The sequence below is a fragment of the Gordionus sp. m RMFG-2023 genome, chromosome 2 (genome assembly GCF_954871325.1).
Source record: "Gordionus sp. m RMFG-2023 chromosome 2, tfGorSpeb1-WG-v2, whole genome shotgun sequence".
Taxonomy (NCBI): Eukaryota; Metazoa; Nematomorpha; class Gordioida; order Chordodea; family Parachordodidae; genus Gordionus; species Gordionus sp. m RMFG-2023.
In genome coordinates, this window is record NC_088776.1 from 63,643,910 (window position 1) to 63,668,839 (window position 24,930).

Below are 24,930 nucleotides of genomic sequence, written 5' to 3' on the forward strand. Positions count from 1 at the left end.
GTTAATGTAATTTGGAGGAAAAGTTTGGGGTTTATCTTCATCTTGTGTATATCCATTTACTTTTGATATTTATACCGAGAAGGTTAGCAACGTTCTCTTGCTGAATGAGTCCTGTGAAAAATTAACAGGTGTTATTTCTAATGTTCAAAAACATGACACTATTCTTAGGTAATTATTTTACTTTACGTAATACTAGGAAAAGAGGTTTAGATTGCACAGTAACAGTCTGCATAAATCGAATCGAAAAATGTTCTGTTAGATCAAAAACGAATGAAAAAAAGTCACATAGCAACTTATGAAACCTTCAGTGATAAAAGATTGGTAGTCAATAGCAGTCTTGAGCAAGTAGCAAGGAAATCCTCTAAATAAAGTTAAGCAATGGAGTTCTAAACATAAGGTATTTATTAATATGATCACATTCTAACATCTGGGAGGAATCGATTTATTAGATAGATTTTTGAATGATTATTCTCTTCAACTGACTTTCTCGAGGTAGACATTGTACAAAGTCTTCGACAGTTTTGGCCCAGACATCAAGGATGATAAGATGCCCATCAATCTGATAAGTAGTGAAAAGTTAAATGCCAAATTGTCAAAGTTGTTGCAAAAGTTGAAAGATAAATACGACATACAAGTGTGATGTGTACTAATTTCTGCATATAAAATGCTCAATGAACTCGTTTACCTCCCAATGTTTTATTTTTGGAACATTCAAAAAAAATCGTATGATGAATGATTTTTTTTAAATAAAAATTTTTATACAGAAATATGTCCATGCTAATTGTATTAATAAAGATAAAATTAATTTGTTAAAATTTTTTTTAAAAATGTTTTTTTGAAATCTTGTTATTAAACGGGTTAAATTCGCGACAAATTGAGCGAAATCACTTTGCTAATAAATAGCGTTATGTGTGATAAAGTCAGGGAATTAATTCCTCAAGAAGAAGAAAAAAACTGTCAAAATCTCTATTTTTCTAAAATTCTATAAAATATAAGTTCAGAACCAGATGTTAAAAAACTGTGGGGAACTATGTGAAACTGATACAAGGAAGGAAAAACGGAGTTATAAAAACTTATTTCTAACTTAACTCCGCTTGCTCTTTCATTATCATTCTTGCCATAGTAAACGATTCTTCAATATCCAATATAGAACCTTTTATTTGTTGGCAATTAAATAGCTTTTTGTTTTTTTTGTATATAAAAGATAGTTAGAAATGTACATAATTTATTTTTCCCCAATTAACTTTATAAGAGTGTTGTGTGTGATACTTACTGATCACCTATTTAGGGGATTCAATATATTCCATACTAACTAAGGTGAACTATACGATGCATTAAACTATGTATTCATCAAGTAAGATGTGATTTCAGATTATCATAGTTTTCAGGAATAACGCTAATGTAAATTCATACCAAAGGCTATAATTTGGTATGTCATATTAAATACAATTCATTCTATAAGCACAAATCTACGATAAACACTCTTGTCAAAATAGATTTGTTTAAATTAAAATGATTACTCATGAATGTTATGTATAGATTATATTATATATTAAAGGTTTATTGCATTATATTGAGGTTATATGTAATATTATTTAATTATAAAAGCGTTTAATCTTGTATATTGTAAATTCATTATATAGAAGTCATTGTAAATTGAATAACTTAAATATAATCGTTTATTTATATAAAGGGATATAATTATGTTGTTAGGTTGCAGAATCTTAGAATACTTAGATCATAGACACTAATAGAACTATTGGCGCAGTTAAGAAATGGGTCTATTATTAGAGAACATATTATCTTTAAAAAAAATCCATTGATTTTAGAGAAATAATGAATGACATTACAAAGACATCTATAAACGAATTTCGCAAAGAAGAAAGCAACCCTAGAATATTACTTGAACTACATTAGATAATTTATATATATATACATATTGCATATTCTTTATATAAATTAAAAATTACGTCAAAATTAATGACAAATTTTTCTGAAATTTGCAGAGTATGTGCTTGCTCTCTGCAGGCTAAAATATGATTTTAGTAAAATTAGGTGTCCTTATTAAATTAATAAAAAATGCTAGGTATAAATAAGTGAAGTTCTTATAAATTTGCTAAAAAAATTGGGACCTATGAAACTTATCCCTGAATTTTTTTTTAAACCTCTCTATAACTCACGTAATTTTGTATATCTTATTTTGTTAATAACCTTCAAAATTATATAATCTCATTTATATTTTTCCTACTATTCGTATTGCTAATTTAGGCATGTATAAAATTTTTTTTGAAAAGCTTAAAGCTATCATTTATCGCATGAAGAATAGAGGCAAAATATAAATTAGGGGAAAAGTTTGTAAAAAATTAATGATAAAAGAAAGAAAGAAAGAAAGAAAGAAAGAAAGAAAGAAAGAAAGAAAGAAAGAAAGAAAGAAAGAAAGAAAGAAAGAAAGAAAGAAAGAAAGAAAGAAAGAAAGAAAGAAAGAAAGAAAGAAAGAAAGAAAGAAAGAAAGAAAGAAAGAGAGAAAGAAAGAAAGAAAGAAAGAAAGCTGAAATTCAAAAGGTAGGTACAATCTTCCTGTTAATTTTTTAGTATATTGAAGGTAAATTCCGTTCAAAATCAAGTTCCCATTTTATTAAAACCCTAATATAATAACTATCTTAATATGATAAGGAACCAAAAAAATATATAGTATACTGATGTTATTATTTTTTATAACATTAGATCAAGATAAACGTCACTTAAATGTGGTTGTAAAATTGATGTAAAAAAAATATGAATAGTATGGGTAATTATAGATAAGAATAAAAAATATATATAGTACTATTGGTATCTTGCGCTAAATAAGGTTAAAATAGTATTTATATATTTAAGATATTACACATAAAATTTTCCAGTGTTTAATATATATTTTTAAAACATCCCTTCCCCCCCCCCTCCATCAATCCCTTATTTTCCTAATTTTACAATACATCTATTTCCGTTTTTTTTAAGATTTTTCTAATTTATAAAAACTTTAAACAATTTTAATATAAATATTAAAAAAAACATCTCAACAAGGAAATATTAATAATCATTGCTTAATTTATTGTTTATTACCTTCTGCCATCATACGCATATTAAGATAGATAGTTGACATATCCTTATTCGTTAATACGCTTAGCAGTCTTAAAAAAATTATTTTATATTATTAATACAATTAAATTACAACAGATATATAAAAAAAATTAAAATTAAAAAAAAAGAAAGAAAATAAAATGAAATGAAGGAAATAATGATATAATAGTTTTTATGATTGATTGATTTTATTAGACGTTTGTCCCTCAATTTATTTTCGAGAGAGAATGAGTAATATCTAGCAGTGTTACGAAATAATTATTACATTGTATTATCACGTGAACCAATTTGAATCCATATTTTTTTTATATCAGAATCGTAAAATATAAATAAAAACAAATAATATAAATTTTTTGTACTGGCAGGCCTCTGTTGTATTAATAAGCTAAAATAATGATATATATTTTTTTAACATGGAATCTATTTACGTAATCAGCTGTAATCAATTTCATAGGCTGCAATAGACGCCCCCTATAGAAAGTCCTTTTAAAATGGCGGATTTTAATGAAATGCATACAATTTTTTAATTCTCCGCCACACGGTGTCTACAACTATCATAATATACCTCGTCCTACCTTACCATTATTTATAGTCATCTTTTTAAAAACATTAGCAATGGCAGAAAAATTTTTTTAACAGTGACAATTATTTTGTCAAATATTTGTTAAACTACCTAACTTTAGTTAACTATAAAACAGTGTAGCTATGTTTTTAACCAAAAATTTCCCAATCAATCTCTTCGAGCTGAGACTCCACTTAGAGGCTTAATTCATTTTTTTTAGGCTAAAAGCTTGACTTAATCCACAATAGAGATTGGTCATAGTTATGTAATTTAACAACGCTAATTTTGTTTTCGCCTAATAGTTTTAGAATGATAAACCATTTTTTTAAAAAAAATGATGCATTGCAAAAGACTTATAAAAAACCTTAATTTTTAATATAAAGTATATAATATATTTCTTTATATAAAATTATAAATGGACAAGAGTCAAATTAAGCATCCAAAAGTCTTATATAGATATACTTAAGATGAAGCAATATGTATTGTAATACTTATAAAAACCTTACTTTTGAATATTAGAGTATAATATATTTTTCCTTGTTTAAAAATTAAGCATCCAAAACTCTTATATAGATATACTTAGGATGAGGCAATATGTATTGCAAAAGACTTATTAAAACCTCAATTTTTTAATATTAAAGTGTAATATATTTTCTTGCATAAAATTGTAAATGGACAAGAGTCAAATTAAGCATTCAAAACTCCTATAAAGATCTACTTAAGACGAGACAAATTAGTTGGTTAGAATGTAAGATAAAAAATTCGATCGGAAAGTTATATGTTTATGTGAAGGATCATTTTTAAAAAATTAATATTTTTATTCTTACTTGGTTCTGCGTAACAACTTGAAAATGATTAATATGTTAAGTATCAATTTAAAGTTGTTTAATTATCATTGACGAAAATTCGGTGAAAATTCACTTTTGAATTTTAATATATAGAAAATAAATTATTTTGTAGAAAAAAAAATGCTACAATATCCAATTCGAAATGCCAACAGGTATGCTACAATAATATTAAGTCCCACTTCTTAGACTCCATGTGTGTACAGAGAAGGGAAGCTGAATTCCGGTTCAGAATTATTGTATAGAAGACCTCATTTTGGGCGGCTAAAATCTGCAGATTAAAGTTTCTAAGAAAAATCAATGCGAAAGCAGCTGACCGCTTTAGATATTTTTTAATTTTAAAAACTTAATTGAGGCAGTCTTAATCGGTTCTGATTGATCCGCACTTAGGGTCAGTTATAATATAATGCATCATATTAAAAGATCATCAAAAAACAATAAAAATAAAATGGCGCTTACCAATCATCTGCAGCGCAATTAAGATTGATAAGATCATCTTCATCTTTCTTTTTCAGGAGTAAAAATTTGATTTTTAAAGGTTATACAAAAAAAAAAAATTTTTATGATTGAAAAATGAATATCTCGATACTAGGTAAATGATACAAATATACGTGGCAATTTATCATTCAAAAATATGGGGGTAAGGGGTTTATTTTAAATTTTAAAAACAATAACAAAACAATATTTTCTACCAGATTGACAATTTTAAAATTATCTAATTTTGTAACAAAAATAATCTAATTTTGTAACAAAAATAATCTAATTTTGTAACGAAAATGTATAATTTTGTAACAAAAATGTTAAAATTTTGTAAAAAAATATATAGATTTAGAAGAAAAATAAATAAAATGGAAAGAATAAAAAAAAATAAATAAAAAGAAGTAAAAGATTATAAAGAAATTTAAATTTTTTTTCCCCCATCTAAACAAGGACTGTAAAATTGTTGATTGATTAACACCTGATCTCCCGACAACGGGTTTCAGGATAAAATCGCACATACTATGCTAAACATCTGCGTAGGCCTGTGCGCCGCCGAACCTTTAGACTTCTTATATCAGCGCCAATTTTAAATGGCGGGCCATCGACGCCATTTTTTAATCGGGCATTTACCCGTATAAAAATATATGCTAATGGATATGATAATAATATAAGTTTTAATATATTCAAGTCCAAGTTGAGAACTGACATGCTGAAAACACAGTTAAAATTACCAAATTTAGCAAAACTTGCTAGGAAAATACTATCGACTCAGCTAAGCTAGAGTTCTGAGTTTAAGTATATTTCCTCAAAAAAAGACTTTCTTTATCTCCAGATTACTCCGATAAGGGTCATATTTTATACATGGTAACTACAATGATATATATATATATATATCCTTCTAATATAAATTTATAAAATTCAATTTTGTATATTTAAAATTTATATATATACGTGTAAAATTGCATTTATGTATCCATTGTATTTATTATTCACTTTTTTTTATAAATAATGTTAAATTTTTTATAATAATCTTGCCACGCATTGCTTTAATTTGTTTATTTTTATGTATCAATTTTGAAAATCGAAACAGTTTAGAAATTGCTAAAAAACTGATAAATGCTTCCTTCCAAAAATTACTGGAAACAACGTTACATTAACATTTTTATTATTATTATTATTATTATTATTATTGGTAATGATACAAAATTAAGTCGCAAATTTTTCGTAAATTAACCATGTAATTGTATTTACAACTTCCGTTTAGTAAGGTATATAAATCATTTAGCAAGCTATGTTAGCGGATTCTTGAGCAGGTTCTATCACGTGGAAAGGAATTCTGGGGTAAATTTCTAAGGCGACTAATTCGCAACTAAGGGAATTGGTAAAGTTTGTTTCTGAACTTTGCCTGACCTTAGCTATCAAACACAAACCTAAGAATATTGGAATAATATATATATATAATTTTATTTGATTGGAAATGAAATGCGTTTTTATGATAATTAGTTAAAGAAATAATTATTTTTATTACATACCTGGCAGGTCATTGTTGTTCTTATCATTACCGCTTACCATGCCATAATCTTCAGAACCATTCAGATCTATCAGAAATATGTTCCCCTCCATGTTTTCTGTATAGTTTTCCGAGATTTCTTTAGAACACTGGAACTTTTGTTGGCTCGTTGAAATATTGGAAGCACAGGAAATTCCCAGAGTACAAGAGACTAACAGATGGAACATGAGGATACCAGCTTGACACTTCCATCCATTTGTAAAATCTGAATAATAATTTAAATTGTTAAAGAAAAGATATAAAGCTGGAGTTGTGCCAATTTACAAATTTTTCATCCACCCGATTCAATATTTCCCGATATAAGCAAAACCAATCCGAGATAACATTCTTATAAAAAAAATAATATCTATATTTACTATGCAAAAAGAAAGTAACTGTACTTATAGTACAGTTAAAAGACAAAACAAGAAACACTTCGTTTTATCATGGACACTACTACAATATTTGTACATTATCACCTCACAGGGTTGGGCAATAAGACGAAAACTTCAAAGTATCAAATACAAATACTCTTTTTTTTTTGTATTTAGGATCTTAAATTCTAAAAAAAATACAAAAGTATTTTTGCATTTACTCACGATTTCAGGAGAATACGAATTTTAAAAAAAAAGTAACTTGAATTTTAAAATATAAATCTACATTTATTTAATTTAAATACACTTAAAAAGACAACGGTGGCAGGTCAAGATGAAAATGCAAAGATTTATTTATAAAAAATTAAATTAACATTTTTATTGAACATATCTAAATTTTAAAGTTTATATAGTTTATAAAATAAAATGAAATAAGTTAGTATTTTATACAAGGTCGTTCGAATATCATAATTATTTTAATTAATATTTAATTTTAATTAATATTTAATTTTAATTAATTTTAATTTTATTTTAATTAATCATCTCTAACAAAATACTAAATTTGTGACAGAGTTAAACAAAAAAAATTAATAACTTCCGTTTAAATCCCAATTTACGAAAGTTTAAACCGAAAATATAAAACTTTTTGAAGGATAATGCTATAGAACTAGAAGAAGATATAGACTCCAGTTCTTAAATTAATTTTTTAATTAAGCTATTATGTTAATAAGATAATTTTGTCAATCGGTAACTCTAATACCAATAGCTACGATATCCTCTACATGCCAATCAAATTATAGATGGTGAGTATAAGAGGACATTTTTAGTAACTCTTACACACCCTTATTTTAAAAATTAGATGCACTAATACTAATAATCACCACATTCTCTACATGCCAATCAACAATTATGGATGGTGAGTATATGAGGATATTTTTAGTAACTCTTTTATACCCTTATTTTAAGAATTAGATACACTAATACTAATAATCACCACATTCTCTACATGCCAATCAACAATTATGGATGGTGAGTATAAGAGGACAATTTTAGTAACTCTTTCACACCCTTATTAAAAATTAGATGTGTATCATGTAGTAAGGGGGGAATTTTTTTTTGCATCATATGCTTTTCAAGCGGTGGGTCTTTTTATCGCTCATAATAAATCATTTATTACTAAATATCGTTCGGCATACAAACAGTGGAATATTATGTGTCGTAGATTTACAGTATATCTAATTTTATCAATTATATGACAATCAAATAATTTTTACCAATTTAGCGAATTATATATTTTACAGAAAACTATAAAATATTGATAAGGACATCAGAAAATATCTTTTAAAAACATTGTGGGATGAATAATATGAAGATTAATTTTAAATTTTATTTATATTTATATAGATGGCGTTAAATAATTGAATGCAAATTGTTGCTATATTTATTATTAAGAGCATTGATTAGTAAAATTTGTTAAAATATTAACAGTTATATATTATCTAACTGTCAAATGTGTCTGTAAAAGTGGAATTTTAGCTAGTATTTTGTAACTAATTCTATATAATAGAGGAATATCAACTATATGTCTACTTACTTTTTATAAATAATCTTATACTTGTATGGAATAAATTATTACCATGCTTTTATATTAATGTATATACAAGTAATTTATTATATTTTATATAAACTAATAAAAATATATTTCATATTTATTCCAGGCTTATTTTTTTAATTAAAATTAACCTCTTATCCTGTAAAAATATTTTATGACTACATATAGACTTAGGAAACCCGGCCGACGGCCGGGCAAAAGCGGGCTAAAGGCCCGCCTAAAATGGGGACTGAGGACGAAGCCCGCCGAAATTTTTTATTTCCCCCCCCCCCCTTATGAAAATCTTGGCTACGCCTATGATACTTCTAAATATCTATTTGAGTTTTTGGCAGAATATAAACAATTATAACATATTCCAATAATTTTTTGCAATATTTGAGTAATCTCAAAAATGACTTTGATTTGATTTACTTTTTTAGATTTTGTATTATAACTAAAAGAAGCACAACTGATTTGGTAATTAATGATAACAGATTCATTTGATAATGCTTGTTTTGAGAATATCTTACACAAAATATTTATAAATTTTTTCTTATTCAAACCTGATGTGGTTCATATACAGTTGCTAAAATTTTTGTAATCCCCATTCGATAATAATCAGAGCCATTATTTTGTTTATTTGAACCAATTCACACCTAATAGTACAAATACAGTACAATCACTTATTATTAATACTAGAGCTTTATGTCCAACTTTGAAGATAATCCTCCATCATACCGAAAAACTGAACCCCCTGAAGAATTCCATTAATAATGTTCTCTTAAAAAAATAGAAAGGATATCAAATCATATTTAAAAGTTGCATGATTAATTTTTGGTATACCAAACTTAAAACGGTTATATCAGATGCAGCGATCCATAAGCTGATCGTGACTGGGTGTAACTAAACTGAGAATTAAACTGAGAATGGATAGTTAATCTGAGAATATACAGATAAAATTTATTTATGGCTCAATAATATTTTAAAAATATAAATAGTCTTTTTATTATATAAATCAAATTTATCAAAAATTATCTGAATAAATAAAATGGTATAAGGAAGAAAAAGTAATCCATAAATTTATGTATGTATAGAACAGATATATTATATATAAGAGATTTCTTTATAAAATCTAAGTAGACATATATTTTATAATTTTCTATTATATATAATTGGTTATAAAATATTTAGTAAAATGCCACGTTTTACAGACTTACTTGACAGTTATATAATATATTATAGTTAATATTTTAATAAATTTTACTAATAAATGTTTTTGATAATAAATAGAAGTACAATTTGGATTTAATTCTTTAACTCCATCTATTTATTTAAAAATATTATTAAAAATTAAACATCTTATTATTTATCCCACAGTGGATGTAATAAATTAGATCTTTTCTTTTTTATATGTTTTTAGGGAAATCTATTTTTTTCTTATTTGAAAAACAGTTTTGAGTTAAATTTTTAATACGGATATTTTTGATATTATTACAAACTACTATTATTTTAAGATATAATAAACCAACTAGAGGTGGTGCGACAATAATATATAAAATCTTAAATGCTTTCATCATATCACTCTGGTTCTTAAAATAGTTAAAAAATGTTTTATTTATAATATGGCCTCCTTGCTGTGCATGTAACTTAAGGCTTCAATATATTGCATAATTTCTTCTAAAGATTTTAAGTGTTTTTGTTTAATCAACTTACCTATCATAATAAATTTTGATATAAGTTAACATCGTGAGTGTCATGGGTAGGACTGCAAATTAACCAGCATCTATTATTTGTGTGACTATATAATTTAAGATTATTACTTTAGCTACTGAGAGCATATGATTTCATATTTTAGAAAGCAATAATTGTCAACTGTGTAGTCGTTATATATATGGAAGATAATATTTTAGAAATTTAATATCTCACAAGATATTTCTCAATTACTTATCTAACTCTTCCATCATGTAATCTAAGAGGAAGCCCTAACCACCATATAGTTTTATGATTTGGATTGGTGGTTTATATTCTCTTCTTCAAGAATTGTTGATTTGGTTAGACCTATAAAATTTTATTTATTAGTCCATTCTATATATTTGTCAATGTAAGTTGCTAAGAATTATAATATTGCATTATGTGGTTATTATAAACTATTATCAATTGAGTCATATGAATGAATAAATTAACCTTTGACGCAATTTTTTTTTATATCAGCAATCGAATATATTTTATACTGTAATAAATAGATTTATAATTAAAAAAATATTATTTTTAGAAATGTCTTGTATTGTTTTCATTATTTAATTCATGTTTATTTGGAATGTATAATATAATAAATGACAAAATATAATAAATGACAAAATATAATAAATGACAAAATATGAAATTCAGAATATATGTTCAGAGTTAGCAAATTTTTAAAAAAGTATAATATATTAATATAAAACCCGGCTGAAGGCCGGATAAATGCGGACCGAAGCCTTGAGCCCTCTGAGATTGTAAAGGCCAGCGACGCCTCTGCTCTTCAATTGTTGATTCACCTCAGATATCACACAAATAACGCTCCATACATCGATGCTTCCGAAAACCAAATAGGATAATCTTTCTGGGGCTTTAATAATCTATTTGTTTCATATCAGGAAGCTTTTCTGCTGTTTAACATTCCGTCATACGCCATTAGTCACACCAATGCCAAAGAAGATCTTGCGCTGGTGTAGGAGCCTTATTAGCTATTGACAAGGTTATACCACCCATGATCTTCATTGATTCAACGGCCTGCTATTTTGTATAAATAGGGGGGCTCCAGGTCTCCACCCATCGAAATAGTTATAACACAAATACTGGAAAATTTAGGTCTACCTGACTTTACTGCTATATCGCCAAACATTTAGTAGGTACCCACCAACGAAAACCCAGCTGACGAACCATCCAGGATCTTTTGGTGACGGTGCCCCTATCACTTTGTTTGAACAAGACCCAATTACAAGCACAGGACAAATCGAGGAAATCATAAATTGGGTTGACCAAGAATGGTCCTTAATAGGATCCGAAGCAATTTTTAATCCATCGTTAATCTCGGGATTGCCAATACCTTCCACGACAATTTGGCAACTAGACCAAATATATTGTCGGTCTAGAATTAGAGTGCTCCACTCGACATTTTCAAAATTTTTGAGTTAGAAGTGGGTAATAACTTATTTATGCTCAATAAATGTAAAAATAAAAACTAGGTTAAAAAATATTAATTTTTGCCAAAGTTATTGTCAAAATTGATCAATAACTTTTTCCTGTATTTTATTTTAAACTTTAATGTTGATTTTCTCATTTTAAACATTTGCGCAAGTGAAGCACTCCAATTCTAGACCAAATATATATCAACTCGAACGAAGTAGCCTAAACAAGACTATACAAGCCGAAATTTCAACAACAACAACAGTATACATCTTAAGAACAATTCATCACCCCGATAAATATATATATATATAGCGATAATAATAACATCTCTTGGTTATTTCTTTTTTTTCTGATTATATTTATATATATATATATAATATACACTAAGAGACATTATATTCTTATTCTTTAGTTTCACGAATTACTCTCGAAATATTTCGACTTAAAATATTAATAAAAAGCATACAAGTGCAAAAAGCCATCAAGGCCAATTTACTTGGCTAAATTTTATATATTAGCCCATCTATAAGCAAAATCAACTGGCTTGAACAATATTATTTTGGTTATTTTTAATCGGGTCGTTTAATCGATCCTAATCGCTTTTTAACGACAACTAATTTTGGTAGATAGTAAAGCATTAATAATTTTAGAAGGGAGTTGGGTATCGGCTTTTGAAGGATGCTTGCATCTAGTGAATCACTTGTCATGTAGACGGTGACCAGACGTCAAAAATGTGTGAGGTATGATTAATCGCGAATGATCCAATTTTATCAAGAGTAGCCAGATATGTAACTGACGGTTGGCCTAGGAAAATTGAGAAAAATATGCAAAAGTTTTATTAGAAAAAAAAATGAAATTATCAAAGAGGAAGGATGCTTTCTATGAGGTTTACGAGTAATCGTATCAGGGGTATTACAAGAATCTCCAAGGAACATCGGGAACGGCACCTAAGAAAATACTTGCCTTAGAACCTGTATGGTGGGCAACAGTAAATAATGATATTGACTGTAGAAGAAATGTAGCATATGTCAAAATTATAAAAATTTTATAAAAAGAGAACGAGAATGGGCATGACTATATTTAGATTTTTCAGGCCCCTAACATGGAAAAATTATGGTTAAACTATACAATTTGGTTCCTAAAAAATAATTCCACGATTTCTTTTATTTCATAAATATATCACTATAATAATAATGTCACTGATTTACAAAACGAACACAATTCATTGTAGTATCATGTCTTCTCAAAAATATATTGAAAAACGTCCATATTTTTCAATTACAAAACGACAGATATAACTCAATACTCAATGAAACAAGGGAAAAATGTTTAAGAATTTAGCAAAAATATTTAAATATCGTCTAAATCAGTGATTATAAGAAATATTTGGGATTGTAAAAAAAGAAAATCAATGATTATAAATTAAAATTAAAGGGCTACAATTATGCAAGATGATACAAAAAGTTTAGATTTGTAAAAAAAAATGAAAAGCAACGATATCAACTCTTTGTGAACCAGCCTTGTCTTCCTTGTTATTCTACATAATACAGATAAGTTATTCAAATTCGAAATCAAACATTAATTTAATTATCATGTATTCCTTTGACATCATGCTTTTCTACATACTTTTAATTTTATCTGGGCATAATATTACTCAGAAGCATCTCCGAGGAATGGGAAAAAGGAGATCAATCAAAACATCTTCCAAAATTAGCACAACTAATCACCTATAATAAATTATGACAGGTAATCATCTAGATCTATATCTAGGGAATTAATGTTCTTTTGCGAATAATCTTGATTGATATGGCCAAATGTACAATAAATTTTCGTTGAAAGTTTGAATCAAGCTTTAGTTAGATTCAGAAAAATAATTATTTCGATATACCAAAAAGATGGACATTTAATTTGGCATTTTTAGGTTAAATTATGATAAAATAGTATTATATTCGATTTTCCCAGTTTAAATGATTTAACTTTTTTGAAGACAAACTAAATATTTGCTTTTACGAATTTATAAAAGTAATTAAATTTTCTCTCGTTTATTATACGGAATTTGAGAGCCTTTATATTATTATATATGATAAATTTTTCTAATTGTTTTAACTTTTATTAAATCGTATTTATCCTATATAATTCACGTTGAAATTTCCAAAAAAAATAAAAATCTGAAATAACAAGTAAATTGGCCACTTGTAAAGTATAATTGTAAATTTCGAAATGAGATTTAAAAATAACTAGGAAATCGATATAAGATAGACTAATTGTTTAATTCTCGAGGTTCAAGATCTAATTTGGAGTATTTCCCAAGTAGATGATAAGGACAAAAACTATCGAAAATTAAATATTATTTTCATAGATTTATTAGTAATCTTCCCAAAAAAAAATTTAAAGAAAATAAATTTTGTTTACGAACTTAGTATTTATTTATTTTTGAAAGGTATTTTTATTCCCCCCCCCCTTTTGTATCCAATGATTTATAAATATAGTATATTATAAATCAATCAGTTATATATAAAAACAAATTTCTGATAAAAAGATTAACAAAAAAATTACGATAAACCCCCTTGGTAAAATATAAAAACACCTGATTCCACCATTTGTATAAAAATGTAAGAAGAAGTCATAATAGATATAAACACAAATTTTTTTTGAAAATAATCCATAATTTATCTTAAGTAACTTTTTTTTCTCTAAGCGGTTGGTGTAATAGTTAAGGGAATCCTGAGATGAATTAAATATGGGTATGGGTTCATGAAACTCTCGTAATTTTTAAGATTGTTTAGAATGCATGTATCATTATTGCCCACCTTAAACATAATCAGGCTACCATTAATCTATTATTTTTTTCATTAAGAAATCGTATTAAATATTTGTTCGTTTCTTGAAATGGTAGATTAATATATATATATATATATATAAATATTGTGTCAATAAGGGAATTATATTAATGGATAATTTTTAAATTTTTTTTTTTTCAGAATTTAAATTACATTCGCGAAAGGCAGAAATGGACATACCACTTCAACAGATTTGTTATAATCGTAAAAAGTTTCGCATTGTTGGACACCTATTTTATTTTATTTTTTAAGTTGGAATATTATAAATTAATTTTTTTTTTATTTTGATATAAAATTTCCTTCTTGAGAATATTCAAGAAAGTACAGAGAATCATTTATAAAAATACTAATTCTATTAGAACCTTAAAGAGAAGCCTGATATTATTTATTTGAATTGTAGTGGAGAACGTTAATATTAGAGGAGAAAGGAATGAATATAAATTCCCCCTAACTTAAATTCGAAAATTTATAATTGAATAAATAAAATTGATTTACCCATTCCATCTGATATATGTATATAATATTTAAAAGAAAATATTAGTTTAATTTTTTTATTAATATAATGTTATATATTTATTGTTATAAAAATAATATTAGAAACAAGATACAAATTAACAATTTTGATTTACTGTTAATATATATATTTATTTATAAGCTTTAGTTATATATTTAAATGATATTTGTTTTTAAATTTTTAATATCTTAAGGCAATAATCCAAAATATTATACGATTTATAATTATATTTAGCATTTTTTTGAATTATTTTATCTGCTTAACTTAAATTTCAATTAATAGTATTATCCTTTTAATTATACATTTTATTTTGTTTTATTTTTATTATTGTATAACTTCAATGATTGAAATATATATAATAGAAAAGATATGTTTTTGAATTTTGAGAGATAGTTATATATATTTTTGAAATGTGATTAATGATAATTATGATATATTATGATAGCTACTTTGATACGAAATAAATTTATAGAAAAAAAATATATGATTATGATTCAAAGATATTTGATACACAATAAATATCCACTCTAACTTACATAAATTCTCTATTAAATAACAATTTGTAATATTAAGTTAATATTATGCCCATATGATTTCGTGAAAAGTGATCTTTTATTTCAAATTAGGGTTAAATAATTTTGGTATTTGATTTTTTAAAAAATATTCCTATTATATACTTCACTATAAATATAAAAAGTCAATAAAAGATTAAACTTACATATATGTTCTATTGGATAATATAAAAAAAAATATTCAAATCAATATCAAGAATTCAGTTTTGCTGAAGCCATTCGATTAAATGTAACAGCCTCAGTTTCTTATAAGTGCGCCAAGTAAAGCCAGTAAGTCAAACTGGTCGTCATTGCCTCCAATGCATCTTTAGCAGTGGACACTCAACGGCATACCAGATGCAATGCTCTCATAAAACTAGCTTTACAGTTCGCAGGCTTTCCTGCAACTATAGAACCCCCCAGGTCTATTTACGAATGCGAGACGACCCGATGGAATTACACAAATTCCTTGGGAGAATGACCGATTTCTAGCGTGGGATTTCTCCTCTCTTGACCCCCTCTCACCCTCCATCATCAATAAGGACACTTTAAAATACACAGAAGACTTAAAAAAATATAAATATGTGGATAATCCAGATGAGTATAAATTCGTACCAGCTGTCACGACAACCTTAACACCCTTTGGATGTCAGGCTCTTAGCCCAATTAGAAAGATTGGCAGAGCCTTAAGAACTAAATCAGGATACCCGAAAGAAGGCGTCTACTTACGTCAACGCGTAAGGAATTCAGATTACAAAATCTAATTTCACATTCTTCATAGGTTCATTCCCCGAGGAGCCAGATCAATCTAGATTTTCTTCTTCTTCCCTAAATTATTTAAAATTCCCCCCCCCCTCTTCTTCCTCATATAATCATTTGCGCATTAATTATATTTCCATTATATCTATTATTATATCTGGTATGGATTCGTTGTTTGCTAAATTTCTTGAATTTTCTAGAATTATGTTTTGGACATGATTTTATTTTTTTATATTAATATAGAAGAATTAAAAATAAGAAATAAACTCGTTTTTATTTTAAAAAAATCTTAATTAAAAAAAAAAAAAATTAAGACCGTTATAACCCATTAATCACAAATGTTAGATTTTTGGAACATCCACTTTGGCATCAGATTAGTGATTTATGAATTAGCAAAGAGTGTGGCCTGTCTTGCCATAATCCTATCTCTTTCTAAGAATTCAAACAAAAATTTTTTGAACATGTTTTTTGTTAAAAATATACGCTTTTTAAAATTTGTAAATGGTTATGATTTCAGATGTATTTTTTTAGATTGCATAAAACAAATATGTATATTTCACAATATAACTCATTTGTTAAACTAATAATTCTTTAAAATATTAACCTCAGAGATATACATTTCCCTAAGGTTATAAGGTAAAATATTTAAATGTTCCATTTTTTTTTAACGATATCAAAATTTAAAATTTTTAAAATTATTTATAAAAATTTTTTTATAGCCAATCAATGAAATTATTTCATTTAAAAAACAACATTTAGACGCATTATTAGAACAAAGATGATAGATTTAGGTTCATATTTTATTTCCCCCCAAAAAATGTCTAAATAAAATTTAAACGATATCTTCATTTGGCCAAATATTTTCGATAAAACTGACCAATTAGCGATGGTTATACCATTAGATATTGATTGGACAAAATCTGAAATAATTATGTGATACTCAAAAAAATTTAAGTCTGCATGAACAACTGATCCCCTATTATTATGGAAACCGAATCAATGTGCATCTTTATGTGAGAAAAGTCAATGTAATTTGGTGTAGAAGTTTAGGCATTATATTCATCATATGTATATCCTTTTACTTTTGATATTTATACCGAAAAGGATTGCAATGTCCTCTTGGTGAATGAGTCCTGAAAAAAATTAACAGGTGTTATTTCTAATGTTCAAAAAACATGACACTATTCTTATATGATTATTTTACTTCCACAAGCTTAAAAGTAATGATAGGAGAAAGGTTTGCATAGGAACAATCTGCATAAAATTGAAACCGGAAAATGTCTGTTAGATCAAAAACTAATGAAAAAAAGTCCAATAGGAATCTATGTAACCTTCAGTGATAAAAAGTTTGGTAGTCTAATAGCAGTGGCGAGCAAGTAGCAAGAAAATCCTCTAGATAAAGTTAAGCGATGGAGTTATAAACATTAGGTATTTATTGATGTAATGAACCAAATATGATTACATCCTAACATATGGGAGAAATTGATTTATTAGATAGATTTTTGAATGATTATCATCTTCAACTGAGAAAATAATGACGGTGGCGCCTCTTTTCTGACTTTCTTGTGGTAGATATTGTACATATCCAATACAGAACCTTTTATTTGTTGGCAATTAAATAGCTTTTTGTTTTTTTTATACATAAAAGATAGTTAGAAATGTCATAATTTATTTTGCCCCAATTAAACTTTATAAGAGTATTGTGTGTGATACTTACTGATCGCCTATTTAGGGGATTCAGTGTATTCCATACTAACTAAGGTGAACTATACGATGCATTAAACTATGTATTCATCAGGAATAACGCTAATGTAAATTCATACCAAAGACTTTAATTTGGTATGTCATATTAAATACAATTCATTCTATAGGCACAAATATACGACAAAAACTCTTGTCAGGATAGATGCATTTAAATAAAAATGATTACACATGATTGTTATATATAGATGAAATCATATATTAAAGGTTTATAGTATTATATTGAAGTTATAGATATAATATTAGTTAAATAGAGCTAAAGCGTTTAATTTTATATATTGTAAATTCATTATATAGAGGTCATTGTAAATTGAATAACTTAAATATAATCGTTTATTTATATAAAGGGATCTTATTATGTTGTTAGGTTGTAGAATCTTGGAATACATAGATCATAGACCACATAGAACTGATATAGAACTATTGGCGCAGTTAAGAAATGGGTCAATTATTGGAGAAAATTTTATCTTAAAAAAAAAATCTATTGATTTTAGAGAAATAATGAATGACATTACAAAGGTATCTATAAAAGAATTTCGCAAAGAAGAAAGCAACCCTAGAATATTACTTGGACTACATTAGATAATTTATATATATATACATATTGCCTATTCTTCATATAAATTAAAAATTACGGCAAAATTCATGACAAATTTTTCTGAAATTTGCAGAGTATGTGCTTGCTCTATGCAGGCTGAAATATGATTTTCGCAAAATTAGGTGTCCTTATTAAATTAATAAAAAATGCTAGCTATAAAATAAGTGAAGTTCTTATAAATTTGCTAAAAAAACTGGGTCTCTATGAAACTTATCCCTGAATTTTTTTTCTAAACCTCTCTACAACTCACGTAATTTTGTATATCTTATTTTGTTAATAACCTTCAAAATAAAATATTATCTGAACTTTTATTATTTTTCATACTACTCGTATTGCTAATTTAGACATGTATAAAATTTCTTTAAAAAAGCTTAAAGCTATCATTTATCGCATGAAGAATAGAGGCAAAATATAAATTTGGGGAATAGTTTGTAAAAAATTAATGATAAAAGAAAGAAAGAAAGAAAGAAAGCTGAAATTCAAAAGGTAGGTACAATCTTCCTGTTAATTTTTTAATACATTGAGGGTAAATTCCGTTCAAAATCAAGTTCCCATTTTATTAAAGTCCTAATATAATAACTATCTTAATTTTATAAGGAACCAAAAACATGTATAGTATACTGATGTTATTATTTTTTATAACATTAGATCAAGATAAACGTCACTTAAATGTGGTTGTAAAATTGATGTTCAAAAAAAAAATTAAATATGAATGAAATAATCAATTTTTTTGCAGGGAAATTAGTATGGGTAATTATAGATAAGAATAAAAAAAATATATATATTACTATCGGTAGCCTGATCTAAATAAGGTTAAAATAGAATTTATATATTTAAGATATTACACATAAAATTTTCCAGTGTTTAATATATATTTTTAAAACATCCCTTCCCCCCCCCCTCCATCAATCCCTCATTTTCCTAATTTTACAATACATCTATTTCCGTTTTTTTTAAGATTTTTCTAATTTATAAAAACTTTAAACAATTTTAATATAAATATTAAAAATAACATCTCAACAAGGAAATATTAATAATCATTGCTTAATTTATTGTTTATTACCTTGTGCCATGACACGCCTGATTAAGATAGATAGTTGGCAATATCCTTATTCGTTACTTGGCTTTCTGATATTCTAAAAAAAACATTATTTTACATTATTAATACAATTAAATTACGACAGATATATAAAAATGAAAATTAAAGAAATGCAAACAAATTAAAATTAAAAAAAAGGAAAGGAAGGATAAAAATAAAAAAGAAAGTAAATAAAATAAAATGAAATGAAGGAAATAATGATATAAAAGTTTTTATGATTGATTGATTTTATAAGACGTTTGTCCCTCAATTTATTTTCGAGAGAGAATGAGTAATATCTAGCAGTGTTACGAAATAATTATTACATTGTATTATCACGTGAATCAATTTGAATCCATATTTTTTTTGTATCAGAAAGGTAAAATATAAATAAAAACAAATAATATAAATTTTTTGTACCGGCAGGTCTCTGTTGGATTAAAAAGCTAAATTAAGGAAATATATTTTTTTAACATGGAATCTATTTACGTAATCAGCTGTAATCAATTTCATAGGCCGCGATAGACGCCCCCCCTATAGAAAGTCATTTTAAAATGGCGGATTTTAATGAAATGCGACAATTTTTTAATTTTCCGCCACACGGTGTCTAAAACTATCATAATATACCTCGTCCTACCTTACCATTATTTATAGTCACCTTTTTAAAAACATTAGCAATGGCAGAAGAAAAAAAAATTAACAGTGACAATTATTTTGTCTAATATTCGCTAAACTACCTAACTTTAGTCAACCATAAAACAGTGTAGCCATGTTTTTAACCAAAAATATTCCCAATCAATCTCTTCGAGCTGAGACTCTGCTTAGAGACTTAATTCATTTTTTTTAGGCTAAAAGCTTGACATAATCCACAATAGAGATTGGTCATAGTTAGGTATTTTAACAACACTTATTTTGTCTTCGCCTAAATAGTTTTTGAATGATAAACCACTTTTTTTAAAAAAAAATGATGTATTTGCAAAAGACTTATAAAAAACCTTAATTTTTAATATAAAGTATATATAATATATTTCCTTATATAAAATTATAAATGGACAAGAGTCAAATTAAGCATCCAAAAGTCTTATATAGATATATACTTAAGATGAGGCAATATGTATTGCAAAAGACTTATAAAAACCTTACTTTTTAATATTAGAGTACAATATATATTTCCTTGTTTAAAAAATTAAGCATCCAAAACTCTTATATAGATATACTTAAGATAAGGCAATATGTATAGCAAAAGACTTATAAAAACCTCGATTTTTTTAATATTAAAGGTATATATATTTCCTTGCATAAAATTGTAAATGGACAAGAGTCTAATTAAGCATTCAAAACTCCTATATTAGAAATACTCAAGACGAGACAATATGTATTGTACTACCTTACTTTTGGATATTAGAGTACAATATATATTTCCTTGTTTAAAAAATTAAGCATCCAAAACTCTTATATAGATATACTTAAGATAAGGCAATATGTATAGCAAAAGACTTATAAAAACCTCGATTTTTTTAATATTAAAGGTATATATATTTCCTTGCATAAAATTGTAAATGGACAAGAGTCTAATTAAGCATTCAAAACTCCTATAGTAGAAATACTCAAGACTAGACAAATTAGTTTGGTTAGAAATGTAAAATAGAATAAAAAATTCTATCGTAAAGTTATATATGTTTATGTGAAGGATCATTTTTTAAAAAAATTAATATTTTTATTCTTACTTGGTTCTGCGTAACAACTTGAAAATGATTAATATATAACTAAACTTGTTAAGAATCAATTTAAAGTTGTTTAATTATCATTGACAAAAATTCGGTGAAAATTCACTTTGGGAATTTTTATATATAGAAAAATAAATTATTTTGTAGTAAAAAAAAATGCTACAATATCCAATTCGAAATGCCAACTTTGTCAAGGTATGTTACAATTATATTAAGTCCCACTTCTTAGACTTCATGCGTGTATAGAGAAGGGAAGCTGAATTCCGGTTCAGAATTATTGTATAGAAGACCTCATTTTGGGCGGATAAAATCTGCAGATTAAAGTTTCTAAGAAAAATCAATGCGAATGCAGCTGACCGCTTTTTAGATTTTTTTTTAATTTTAAAAACTTAATTGAGGCTGTCTGAATCGGTTCTGAATGATCCGCGCTTAGGGTCCAGTTATAATATAATGCATCATATTATATATTAAAAGATTATCAAAAAACAACAAAAATAAAATGGCGCTTACCAATCATCTGCAGCGCAATTAAGATTGATAAGATCATCTTCATCTTTCTTTTTCAGGAGTAAAAATTTGATTTTTAAAGGTTATACAAAAAAAAAAAAATTTTTTTACGATTGAAAAATGGATATCTCGATACTAGGTAAATGATACAATTATACGTGGCAATTTATCATACAAAGATATGTGGGTAAGGGGTTTATTTTAAATTTTAAAAACAATAACAAAAAAATATTTTCTACCAGATTGACAATTTTAAAATTATCTAATTTTGTAACAAAAATAATCTAATTTTGTAACAAAAATAATCTAATTTTGTAACAAAAATAATCTAATTTTGTAACAAAAATAATCTAATTTTGTAATGAAAATGTATAATTTTGTAACAAAAATGTTAAAATTTTGTAAAAAAATATATAGATTTAGAAGAAAAATAAATAAAATGGAAAGGATAAAAAAAAATAAATGAAAAGAAGTAAAAGATTATAAAGAAGTTTATAATTTTTTTTCCTCCATCTAAACAAGGACTGTAAAATTGTTGATTGATTAACACCTGATCTCCCGACAACGGGTTTCAGGATAAAATCGCGGGTACCATGCTAAACACCTGCGTAGGTCTGTGCGCCACCGACCCCTTAGACGTTCTTATATCAGCGCCAATTCTAAATGGCGGGCCATCGACGCCATTTTTTAATCGGGCATTTACCCGTATAAAAATATATGTCCTAATGGATATGATAATAATATAAGTTTTAATATATTCAAGTCCAAGTTGAGAACTGACATGCTGAAAACACAGTTAGAATTACCAAATTTAGCAAAACTTGCTAGGAAAATACTTTCGACTCAGCTAAGCTAGAGTTCCGAGTTTAAGTATATTTCTTCTGCTAGTAATATTGAATTCAAAAAAAGATTTTCCTTATCTCCAGGTTTTATGTTCTATCCCCCCCTTATTTCTTTTATTTTTGTTTCTCCTTGTTTCTTTTGTTTTCCCATCTTCTTTTATTTTGTTATGAAATTAATATATTATACCTTATTTTTATATTGCATTTGAAACTGGTTCTTACCAGTTTCATGAATGATTATATCGCGATTAAATAACAACTTTTTCTTTCCCCCTTTGTTTTAAAAATTATAAAGGTGGAAAACAAAACACCATTAATCATTAAATATTTTTTTTTTTGTAATAGAATTTCTTTTTTTTAATTGTAATTTCTCTGATTCGAATAAACTTTGAAACTTACGTTGTCCAAGTGATTCCATGACTAAATCGATAAAACCCGGCCCCCTGGATCCAGTCATTGACCATCCCGGACCCCCGATCACAGACTGTATTATTCCCCTTCAGACTGGGGGACCCATCGGTCCAAACCCAACACTTACTCCTATAAGGGTTATATTTTATACATGGTATCTACAATGATATATATATATATATATCCTTCTAATATAAATTTATAAAATTCAATTTTGTATATTTAAAATTTATATATATACGTGTAAAATTGCATTTATGTATCCATTGTATTTATTATTCACTTTTTTTTTATAAATAATGTTAAATTTTTTTATAATAATCTTGCCACGCATTGCTTAAATTTGTTTATTCTTTTTTGTTATTTTATAAAAATTTTTAACAAAATTTATATTCTTATTTTGTTTAGGGAGTAATAAAGATGTATTTACATTTTTATTTTCATTTTTATGTTTAATTTTGTTGAAAATAATAATAATAAAATTTTTTTATACTGTTTACCATGTAGGTATAATTTAATATAAAAAGAAATTTTTTTAGGGGGGAGGTAGAATTCGGAGTTGATGAATTATATAAGAAAAGAAGCGTAATTCAGAATTAGTTCAACCAAAGTGAGTCCTTCCTCACATATATATATTATCAATTTTGAAAATCGAAACAGTTGTAGAAATTGCTAAAAAACTGATAAATGCTTCCTTCCAAAAATTACTGGAAACAACGTTACATTAACATTTTTATTATTATTATTATTATTATTATTATTGGTAATGATACAAAATTAAGTCGCAAATTTTTCGTAAATTAACCATGTAATTGTATTTACAACTTCCGTTTAGTAAGGTATATAAATCATTTAGCAAGCTATGTTAGCGGATTCTTGAGCAGGTTCTATCACGTGGAAAGGAATTCTGGGGTAAATTTCTAAGGCGACTAATTCGCAACTATAAGGGTATTGGTAAAGTTTGTTTCTGAACTTTGCCTGACCTTAGCTATCAAACACATACCTAAGAATATTGGAATAATAGGTATATATAATTTTATTTGATTGGAAAATGAAATGCGTTTTTATGATAATTAGTTAAAGAAATAATTATTTTTATTTACATACCTGGCAGGTCATTGTTGTTCTTAACATTGCCGCTTACCATGTGCCAGAATCTTCAGAACCATTCAGATCTATCAGAAATATGTTCCTCCCATGTTTTCTGTATAGTTTTTGGAGGTTTCCTTAGAACATTGGAACTTTTGTTGGCTCGTTGAAATATTGGAAGCACAGGAAATTCCCAAGGTACAAGAGACTAGCAGACACGGGAATACCAGCATCACACTTTCATCCATTTGTAAAATCTGAATAAAAATTTAAATTGTTAAAGTAAAGATATAAAACTGGGGCTGTGCCAATTTGCAAATTTTTCATCGTTCCGATCCAATTTTCCTATATTCAAGCAAAACCAATTCGGAGTAACATTCTTATAAAAAAAATATATCTATATTTACTATGAAAAAAACAATTAACAACTGTAGTTATAGTACAGTTAAAAGGCAAAACAAGAAACACTTTGTGTGGTCATGATCACTATAATATTTGTGCATTATCATCTCACAGGGCTGGGCAATAAGGCGAAAACTTGTATTCAAAGTATCAAATGCAAAT

At 26.5% G+C, this 24,930-nt stretch overlaps 1 protein-coding gene across 3 annotated transcripts; it reads right to left on the bottom strand.

Annotated features, from left to right (window-relative positions):
• Positions 1 to 6,152: 6,152 nt before the first annotated feature.
• On the bottom strand, positions 6,153 to 14,722 carry LOC135924785 (uncharacterized). Of its 3 annotated transcripts, none has more exons than XM_065459892.1 (3): positions 14,683 to 14,722; positions 6,537 to 6,779; positions 6,153 to 6,434 (listed from the first exon to the last, which is right to left on the bottom strand). In XM_065459892.1, the coding sequence occupies exons 1-3, from the start codon at positions 14,705 to 14,707 to the stop codon at positions 6,286 to 6,288; spliced, it is 417 nt and encodes a 138-aa protein (XP_065315964.1). In that variant the 5' UTR covers positions 14,708 to 14,722; the 3' UTR covers positions 6,153 to 6,285. The 3 variants fall into 3 exon arrangements, with proteins under 3 accessions (XP_065315964.1, XP_065315966.1, XP_065315965.1); XM_065459894.1 differs by lacking the exon at positions 14,683 to 14,722 and adding an exon at positions 7,153 to 7,262; XM_065459893.1 differs by lacking the exon at positions 14,683 to 14,722 and adding an exon at positions 7,149 to 7,230.
• Positions 14,723 to 24,930: the final 10,208 nt, after the last annotated feature.